The following is an 11,230-nucleotide window of genomic DNA, read 5'->3' as shown; positions in this document are numbered from 1 at the left end:
CTTACTTTCTATAAGATGTTATGCCAGCGCGGAGATGGTCACGTGCGTATTTATAAAAGCGCATTTATAAATATAACCGAAGTACACTGATTAAGCAAGATGATCAAGATCAGTCCTTGTTCTACGTCTTCGTTTGCACTTTCCATCAGTTGAATGTCCATAAAAATGGTCTTTGCAGGAAGAAGGCACTCCTGTTCACTGAAGAAAATTCCACATTTTCTCCAAGAACATATGGAAACCATTTTACTTTGGATGAAGTCTCTTCACAGCTTGGACCGATGAACCGAGTCTGAATATTCTTGAGTGCTACGAGGTATCTGTTACCAGTGGTGGCTGGTCCATTGGGACTTCTAGGGCTAACTACGCCAATGTGTAATCATTTATTGTCCGGTTTAGCATCCAAAAAGCAGCACGTAATGGATTTAATTGGTATGTCCAGTAATTGCAGACACTCTTACGCTTGAGTCATTTTCTATCGACGGAACTCCAAGTAGTTGTCTTCCACGACGACGAAAGGATTTATTGCGTATTGAATAGACCACAACGTTAATGCAACTATTAGCCAACCACAAAGCGACAACAGTCCCTTCTAGTGGCTTGCTAGTAGATCTGCGGAATAAAACTCCAGAACTATCCAAAGCAATCACCACGGATATTGGTATGTATGTGGCAATAAGCAGTAAAGTTAGAATAAAGAATGTTACACTTGTTTTAAACTCGACACTACGAAACCGAGCCGCTACATTATTTTCTACTTGACGAACAACAGATTCATCTGCATCAATTCTTCGAGCATGAGCTCTTGATATGCAGTATAAGCGCAAGTACATGCCTACTGTTACAACACATGGAAGTGCAAAGAACGCCATCGCCCAGATAACACTTGTAACATCACTGTCATCAGGGTCTATTGGATCAGCCACGCACATTTTAATACCTGTGTGATATTTAACAACCTGTCCTGGTCGAAACACGTGTAGAACAGCCCACCCTGTGGCAAATATCCAGATGTTGATGACGACGATGCGAGCTTTGCCAGCTGTTACCAAATGTGTATACTGTAGTGGGTATACAATTGCAATATATCGTTCTACATTTACCGAAATCAGAGAAAAAATGGAACAAGTACCAAAGAGGTTTTGTGTGAAAGCGTTGATGCCACAATAAGTGTACGAGTATGGCCAATCGCCAACGATTGCCGGTCCTATTGCTGGGGAAATCGTAAAGATGCCAGTGAATAAGTCCGCTGCTGCTAGGCTTTTCATAAAGATGCTTACGACATCGCTAATTCCGTCAACGTTTTGACGAAGTACAAGTAAGCAGAATGTGTTTCCAACAATGGTAGCAACAGCAAGAAATATCAGAACAATTGCGAAAATCATCTTTGTCTAATTACTGTTCCAGCAAAACTTAGCCAGAAAGATGTGGTATTGACATAATAGACTGCAATATACACCGGATGAGTCAGTATACATTTACAGTTTTATCAACGCTATTCTGAAACTGCATCGACTCCTATTGTATAGCATTCCCTGCTTATTGTGTCTTCGTTGATTGAACCAGTGAGCTTGACTGAATGTTCTAGGATCGAGATGCAGAGTATCTTCTTCCACAACCAAGCACTTCACAAGCTGAACGCAGAAACGGCTTCAATACTCCGGCGCACTCGAAATCACTATATGGGTGTGGCCAGTCATAATTTTCTACCTTCAATCATGGTCAGTTACTGCATGGTTTATTGTTCTATTGTGTTCGATTTGAGCGCTGACATATTGCGTTACGTAATCTATTGCTCTTCCCGGATTTACCAGCTCCATGATCAGTTACATGATCAAAAGAAAATTTGGATTACTGATGAAAAATACACGAACGAAATGCAATCTGATGTCAAAATAAGAGTCTTCAAGAACGCCCAATATCATAATTACCTGACCTTTTCTATATTTGTTATAATCAAAGACAAAATTAAAAAGACTAGTTTGCGTCTGACGTCAGGGTAAAGTCGCGACGTGATTGGTTGCTGACCTGCGCAGTACGATATTTTCGGTCTTGTTGACAGGACGTCATACGCAAGCTAGTCTTTTTATTTCAGTCTTGAATTATATATAATTGATGGAGCACCGAGGTCTGTCATAAGAAATTTAATCCGTTAGTTGCTTATCGTTTTGTTCCAAAGAACAAGTTTTATTTATTAGAAATGGTACACGGTCGTACATAGATCATATAGATATGGTATATTATAAATAATATTTGCTTGTAAAAAAATATTATATGAGCCCATGGGAAATCATTTTAAACATGTTTTGATCATTTCTTGATTCTGATCTTTAATAATGAGATTAGTTCTGAATATTATTCCCAATCAATTCCATTGATCATAAAAGAGCGCTGATGTGATCAAGAAGAGATATAATAACGACAAAAGGCACGATAGGAAAAGGTCGGGAAAAGTAGCTATATATTTTGCTATAACTCGTCTTGCCGAACATTTTCTTATAATTTTAGTCAAATAATTTCTCGTAACAATCGTGCAAATCATGTTATTTACTGTATTTAGCAAAGATATAGAGTACGTATAGCACTGATCATTATACACTAAGGTAAGGAGGCATTTCAACAGATTTCACCAAATTACAACCGATAATCCTATACGCTGATACAAGGCGTCATGGATTATTAATAGTACAATAATGGGAAGGGATGAAATCAAAACTCGACCAGCGGTTCCAGGAGATTCTGTCCAGTTGGAGCCGGTTTCTATTGTTCTAAACAATGGAACATATGTGACGTGTCATGTCAAAAGTAGACACTTTTGGGCAGCGTCGTAAATGGAGAAATAGCCAAAAATCTGCCCGGGGTGATATTTTCACAATTTGGGTTTGTTGCGAATTTGTGATGTTATTAATGTTTAAAATATTGTCTGATAGTTTCAAACCGGAATATAACTGGCATCTTGTATTTTTTGAGACATTTTTCAAGGTGAGTTCCTACTCTCAACATTGTCAATAATATATTTAAAGGCCAATATCTCAATTTCCAATTTTATAATACCATAACTTACAAACTCAATATCTTCGCTTAGGAATGTCCGATTTCATTGGGGAAAACGGCGTTGTGGAGCAAAGTATCTCTATATTTAAGATATTTAAAAACCTCAAAATTGATAACCTGCCCAAAAGTGTCTCCTTTTGACATGACACGTCACATATCGTCCAAAGTCTGATTCACATCTGAGATGGATGTTTACGAACTCGCATCGCGCTGTAAAAGTTTAATCAGCGATGAGAGTTGAAATTGAAGACCTGAGCGCAAGAAGACCGTAAGTCCACTTGGCCCCTCAACATGTATACACTTACGTATAGTTCCTTTAGGGTTTTATAATGTTTAATACATGTTCCAGGGTGAAAACGTCATGAAAAGTTGTGAAAGATTTGTTTTGGCCCCTGAACATGTACAAAACTATACGCAACTTTACATGATGTTTTCACCCTGGAACATGTATTAAACATTATGGGCGAATTTCTCGACGGGTGGCTTAGCAGTTGGCTTGTCTAGTCTCAAGGCTTAAGAGTTCGTAAGACCAGGCTTAACTGAAAACGCGTTTCCCGAAGCACGGCTACCATAGCCTCGAGGCTTCGTTAGCCTGTGGGTCAGGCTTGTAGGATTAGCCACAGGCTTCAGTAAAATTTGCATTTCTCGAAATCAGTCTTCTGTAGCCGTAGTCTACGCAAGCCTGTTAGACCAGGCTTACAGCGGCTTTTCTTAGCCCTGTCTCAGAGCAGGTCTTAGGTCGTAAGCCTTGGTCTATTTCGATTTACAAATTGTTTAAATTGTAACGGAAAGTTTTTCTTTCATATTTTTGACGGTCTTTCAATTATCATGAATACGCAGTGGCGTTACTAGGGAGGAGCTCTTTCCCCCTGCCCCCCCCCCCTGAAAAAGGTAAATTAGGCCTACTTCTGAGAGTTATTAATTAACCTCATATTTGGTCATTTTAACCTTAAAAACCCAATTTTTAAGGTTAAATAAATTGCATTTATTCCACTTTTGTACCATTGGCCTATTATGTCACCAGCTTTAATAGCTTAAATATGGCATTGGTACCATAAACCTTTTTTTTCAATCCCACCCCACCCCAATGTCAAAAAGAAATCTACGCCAATGTTCCGGGGACACCTTCCAAGCAGATCCCATAACTCCTCAGACCCACCCCACCCACCACCCACCACTTGTGTCGCCCAGTGCGACGAGGGTGTTGACGCGCTTACAAACCCAAACAGCATGAACGATGCCTGCCTCTCATTTATTATGTTTGCCCCCGCTTGCCCCCACCCACCCACCCCCAATTGAAAATGTCTGGTTACGCCACTGTGAGTAAGCAATTGTCGTATAGTTGAACATTTCAGCATTTTATTTTAGTGTTCATTTGAATGTGTTGTTTAAATAGCTGTGGCTATCATAAGGCCTACTAATTTTGAATGATGATTTTTTTAGCAACGAATATAATTTTTTTTATTCTTCTACTTTTAAAGGGCATTTCGTGATCCACAGCCTCATCCCCCACTTTTCCCAAAAAAGTTGAGATTTTTACACCACTGGATACCTCTGGCTACATAATGTTTATGTACCAAATATTTCTTGCAGATTAATTCGTTTAGCAAAAATATCGTTAAATTTGAATTTCGTTCTGGTGCACCAGAACGAAATTACAATGGAGCAGTGTAATCTTACTATAAATAGGGGAATGTTGTATGTATGTATGTATGTATCTATCTATGTATGCACATAAAGGCTCCGTCAGTTTCGATCCAAATGTCACCAAATTCATACGGGAGATCGAGGAATATACGGAGACGGTAATGCGAAAATTTGGTTGAAAACGGTCAAGAATTGGCCTCAAAATCAGTGAAAATGTGGTCCGTTGCTATACTAGGTAAACAAAACAAGGAGTCAGTTACTAAGCTAGCCCTGCGCGTCGCACGGGCGTATCTAATGCCAAGCCGCTCGCGTAGCGCAGCGATACCGCGCGGGTAACGCAGCACTACGCCATGGCACGCGTAAACGACGCAGAGACACGTAATGAATGATATTAACGACAGTAGCGTAATAAATACGGGAAAAAGATGTGTGTTAAAAAGTACAAACAACATGAAGAGGTAGGCCTACTATAAATAAAAAAGAAAACAAAATGAGGACAAACAGGCTGTACGAGTATGTGGGTTCTTCAGGAAATGTAAGAAAGCTATAATAAGATCAGGAAATTTAAATAAAAAGGCTATTAAACTGAGGACAGAATTAAATAAATAACATGAAAACGGGAAATCACAAGCTATGCAGCAAATAAAAAAAGAAGCTAAAAGGGAAATGTAAGAAAGGACAGATTTAGAAAATAACGGGAACGGGATTGAATAAATAACTAGACTTAGCTGTGGTCTAAGACCACGAACACAGCCGTGTTGTGACCCCTTAATGACCTTTGACCACAAAATATATGAAAACCACATAGACATTGGCTAATGTCAATATATGTGTGCACGTGGCATCACTTTGCCATGTTATTTGTGGCAGAAGGGGCATTTTGAAGGTTTTTGTCTCAGACCGGAAGTGACCCCTTAATGACCTTTTACCCCCAAATAAAAAAAAATACCACGTATATACTGAGTAACATCAATTCATGTGTGCATGTACCGTCTCTGTGCTATATTTTTCTTGGCTGATAAAGTTTTTTGAAGTTATTTCGTTTTATACCGGAAGTGACCCCTTAATGACCTTTGACCCCAAATTTGTGTACACCCCATAGACACTGGGTAATAACAATGCATGTGTGTAAGTGGCATCACTGTCCTACGTAATTTGTGGGAGAAGATGCATTTTAAAGGTATTTCGTTTTATACCAGAAATGACCCTTTAATGACCTTTGACCCCAAATAAAAAAATACCATATATACATTGGGTAAACATAATTCATGTGTAAACATACCATCACTCTCCTATGTTTTTCTTAGCTAATAAAATTTGTTGAAGATATTTCGATTTATACCGGAAATGACCCCTTAATGACCTTTGACCCCAAATCTGTGTACACCCCATAGACACTAGGTAATAACAATGCATGTGTGAAAGTGACGTCACTGTCCTACATAATCTGTGGAAGAAGATGCATTTTAAAGGTATTTCGTTTTATACCGGAAGTGACCCCTTAATGAGATTTGACCTCAAATAAAAAAAATACCACATATACATTGGGTGACTGAAGATCATATGCGAACATACCGTTACTGTCCCATGTTTTACTTAGCTAATAAAAATTTTTGAAGGTTTTCGTTTTATACCGGAAGTGACCCCTTAATGACCTTTGACCCCAAATCTGTGTACACCACATAGACACTGGGTAATGCCAATTCATGTGTGCAAGTGGCGTTGCTGTCATACGTAAGTCGTGGGAGAAGATGCATTTTAGTTGAAATCACGTTTTTGACCCTATGACCTCTGCATGACCTTTGACCCCACAAGTTTCATGTGACATGTAGGGGCACGGTCAATGATCATTGTGACCAAGTTCGGTCAAAATCGATGTAAGCATGTGAGTGCTAGAGCAAATGTAAAGGTTGACAGAAGAAGAAAGAAGATCCTGTAAGAAAAAAGACACAGCCGCGACTAACGTCACGGCTGTGTAAAAACACATGGTCAACGGAAAATCGCAAGCTTAGCAGTAGAATTTTTTTAAATGGAACAAAATTGGCCCATGTAGAAAAAACTAAAACTAGACTTAGCTGTGGTCTAAGACCACGAACACAGCCGTGTTGTGACCCCTTAATCACCTTTGACCCCAAAATATATGAAAACCCCATAGACATTGGTTAATGTCAATGCACGTGTCCACATGGCATCACTTTGCTATGCTTTTTGTGGCAGAAGGGATATTTTGAAGGTATATCGTTTTATACCGGAAGTAACCCCTTACTGACCTTTGACCCCAAATGTGTGTACACCATATAGACACTGTGTTATAACAATACATGTGTGCAAGTGGCGTCACTGTCCTACGTAATTAGTGGAAGAAGAAGCATTTTAAAGATTTTCGTTTTATACCGGAAGTGACCCCTTAATGACCTTTGACCCCAAATCTGTGTACACCCCATAGACACTGGATAATAACAATGCATGTGTGCAAGTGGCGTCACTGTCCTACAGAATCTGTGGAAGAAGATGCATTTTAAAGGTATTTCGTTTTATACCGGAAGTGACCCCTTAATGAGATTTGACCCCAAATAAAAAAAATACCACATGTACATTGGGTGACTGCAGATCATATGTGAACATACGGTTACTGTGCTATGTTTTACTTAGCTAATACAAATTTTTGAACGTTTTTCGTTTTATACCGAAAGTGACCCCTTAATGACCTTTGACCCCAAATCTGTGTACACCACATAGACACTGGGTAATAACAATGCATGTGTGCAAGTAGGGTCGCTGTCCTACGTAAGTTGTGGGAGAAGATGCATTTTTAGTTGAAATCACGTTTTTGACCCCTGTGACCCCTGTGTGACCTTTGACCCCACAAGTTTCATGTGACATGTAGGGGCATGGTCAATGATCATTGTGACCAAGTTAGGTCAAAATCGATGTAAGCATGTGAGTGCTAGAGCAAATGTAATGGTTGACAGAAGAAAGAAGAAGAACTAGATTTAGCTGTGGTCTAAGACCACGAACACAGCCGTGTTGTGAACCCTTAATGACCTTTGACCCTAAAATATATGAAAACCCCATAGACATTGGCTAATGTCAATGTATGTGTGCACGTGGCATCACTTTGCCATGTTATTTGTGGCAGAAGGGCATTTTGAAGGTTTTTGTCTCAGACCGGAAGTGACACCTTAATGACCTTTTACCCCCAAATAAAAAAAGTACCACGTATACACTGAGTAACATTAATTCATGTGTGAATGTACCGTCTCTGTGCTATATTTTTCTTGGCTGATAAAGTTTTTTGAAGTTATTTCGTTTTATACCGGAAGTGACCCCTTAATGACCTTTGACCTCAAATCTGTGTACACCCCATTGACACTGGGTAATAACAATGCATGTGTGCAAGTGGCATCACTGTCCTACGTAATTTGTGGGAGAAGATGTATTTTAAAGGTATTTCGTTTTATACCGGAAATTACCCCTTAATGACCTTTGACCCCAAATAAAAAAATACCATATATACATTGGGTAGACATAATTCATGTGTGAACATACCATCACTCTCCTATATTTTTCTTAGCTAATAGAAATTTTTTCAGGTATTTCGTTTTATACCGGAAGTGACCCCTTAATGACCTTTGACCCCAAATCTGTGTACACCCCATAGACACTGGGTAATAGCAATGCATGTGTGCAAGTGGCGTCTCTGTCCTACATAATTTGTGGAAGAAGATGCATTTTAAAGGTATTTCTTTTTATACCGGAAGTGACCCCTTAATGAGCTTTGACCCCAAATAAAAAAAAATACCACATATACATTGGGTGACTGCAGATCATATGTGAACATACCGTTACTGTCCCATGTTTTACTGAGCTAATAAAAAATTTTGAAGGTTTTTCGTTTTATACCGGAAGTGACCCCTTAATGACCTTTGACCCAAAATCTGTGTACACCTTATAGACACTGGGTAATTACAATGCATGTGTGCAAGTGGCGTCTCTGTCCTACGTAATTTGTAGGAGAAGGTGCATTTTGAGCTGAAATCACGTTTTTGACCCCTGTGACCCCTGCGTGACCTTTGACCCAACAAGTTTCATGTGACATGTAGGGGCACGGTCAATGATCATTGTGACCAAGTTAGGTCAAAATCGATGTAAGCATGTGAGTGCTAGAGCAAATGTAATGGTTGACAGAAGAAAGAAGAAAGAAGAAATTAGCTGTGGTCTAAGACCACGAACACAGCCGTGTTGTGACCCCTTAATCACCTTTGACCCCAAAATATATGAAAACCCCATAGACATTGGCTAATGTCAATGCACGTGTCCACGTGGCATCACTTTGCTATGCTTTATGTGGCAGAAGGGGCATTTTGAAGGTATATCGTTCAAAGTGACCCCTTACTGACCTTTGACCCCAAATGTGTGTACACAATATAGACACTGTGTTATAACAATGCCTGTGTGCAAGTGGCGTCATTTTCCTACGTAATTTGTGGAAGAAGAATCATTTTAAAGGTATTTCGTTTTATATCGGAAATGACCTCTTAATGATCTTTGACCCCAAATAAAATAATACCACATATAAACTGGGTAACCATAATGCATGTGTGAACATACCGTTACTGTGCTACGTTTTTCTTAGCTAATAGAAAATTTTGAAGGTATTTCGTTTTATACCGGAAGTGACCCCTTAATGACCTTTGACCCCAAATATGTGTACACCCCATAGACACTGGGTAATAACAATGCATGTGTGCAAGCGGCGTCACTGTCCTACATAATCTGTGGAAGAAGATGCATTTTAAAGGTATTTCATTTTATACCGGAAGTGACCCCTTAATGAGATTTGACCCCAAATAAAAAAATACCACATATACATTGAGTGACTGCAGATCATGTGTGAACATACCGTTACTGTCCTATGTTTAACTTAGCTAATAGACATTTTTGAAGGTATTTCGTTTTATACCGGAAGTGACCCCTTAATGACCTTTGACCCCAAATATGTGTACACCCCATAGACACTGGGTAATAACAATGCATGTGTGCAAGCGGCGTCACTGTCCTACATAATCTGTGGAAGAAGATGCATTTTAAAGGTATTTCATTTTATACCGGAAGTGACCCCTTAATGAGATTTGACCCCAAATAAAAAAATACCACATATACATTGGGTGACTGCAGATCATGTGTGAACATACCGTTACTGTCCCATGTTTTACTTAGCTAATAAAAAATTTGAAGGTATTTCGTTTTATACCGGAAGAGAACACTTAATGACCTTTGACCTCAAATCTGTGTACACCCCATAGACACTGGGTAATAACAATGCATGTGTGCAAGTGGCGTCTCTGTCCCACATAATTTGTGGAAGAAGATGCATTTTAAAGGTATTTCTTTTTATACCGGAAGTAACCCCTTAATGAGCTTTGACCCCAAATAAAAAAAATACCACATATACATTGTGTGACTGCAGATCATGTGTGAACATACCGTTACTGTGCTATGTTTTACTTAGCTAATAAAAATTTTTGAAGGTTTTTCGTTTTATACCGGAAGTGACACCTTAATGACCTTTGACCCCAAATCTGTGTACACCACATAGACTCTGGGTATTAACAATGCATGTGTGCAAGTGGGGTCGCTGTCCTACGTAAATTGTGGGAGAAGATGCATTTTTAGTTGAAATCACGTTTTTGACCCCTGTGACCCCTGCGTGACCTTTGACCCCTGCAAGTTTCATGTGACATGTAGGGGCATGGTCAATGATCATTGTGACCAAGTTAGGTCAAAATCGATGTAAGCATGTGAGTGCTAGAGCAAATGTAATGGTTGACAGAAGAAGAAAGAAGAAAGAAGAAAGAAAGAACCTGTAAGAAAAAAGACACAGCCGTGACTAACGTCACGGCTGTGTAAGAATTAGCTGTGGTCCAAGACCACGAACACAGCCGTGTTGTTACCCCTTAATGACCTTTGACCCCAAAATATATGAAAACCCCATAGACATTGGCTAATGTCAATGTATGTGTGCACGTGGCATCACTTTGCCATGTTATTTGTGGCAGAAGGGGCATTTTGAAGGTTTTCGTCTCAGACCGGAAGTGACCCCTTAATGACATTTGACCCCAAATAAAAAAAATACCACATATGAATTGGGTAACCACAATTCATGTGTGAACATACCGTTACTGTCCTATGTTTTTCTTAGCAAATAAAAATTTTTGAAGGTTTTTCGTTTTATACCGGAAGTAACCCCTAAATGAACTTTGACCCCAAATATGTGTACACCCCATAGACACTGGGTAATAGCAATGCATGTGTGCAAGTGGCGTCACTGTCCTACATAATCTGTGGAAGAAGATGCATTTTAAAGGTATTTCATTTTATACCGGAAGTGACCCCTTAATGAGGTTTGACCCAAAATAAAAAAATACCACACATACATTGGGTGACTGCAGATCATGTGTCAACATACCGTTACTGTCCCATGTTTTACTTAGCTAATAAAAATTTTTGAAGGTATTTCGTTTTATACCGG

General features: G+C 39.3%; 1 protein-coding gene across 1 annotated transcript; it reads right to left on the bottom strand.

Moving 5' to 3' along the window:
• Positions 1-422: 422 nt before the first annotated feature.
• Positions 423-1,382, bottom strand: LOC140139228 (dopamine receptor 1-like). Its single transcript, XM_072161008.1, has one exon. The coding sequence runs from the start codon at positions 1,380-1,382 to the stop codon at positions 423-425; it is 960 nt and encodes a 319-aa protein (XP_072017109.1).
• Between the last annotated feature and the right edge of the window lie 9,848 nt (positions 1,383-11,230).

This window comes from Amphiura filiformis, chromosome 18 (assembly GCF_039555335.1).
Source record: "Amphiura filiformis chromosome 18, Afil_fr2py, whole genome shotgun sequence".
Lineage (NCBI taxonomy): Eukaryota > Metazoa > Echinodermata > Ophiuroidea > Amphilepidida > Amphiuridae > Amphiura > Amphiura filiformis.
The sequence above is the reverse complement of the archived record's forward strand: the minus strand, read 5'-3'. Positions and strand labels throughout refer to the sequence as shown.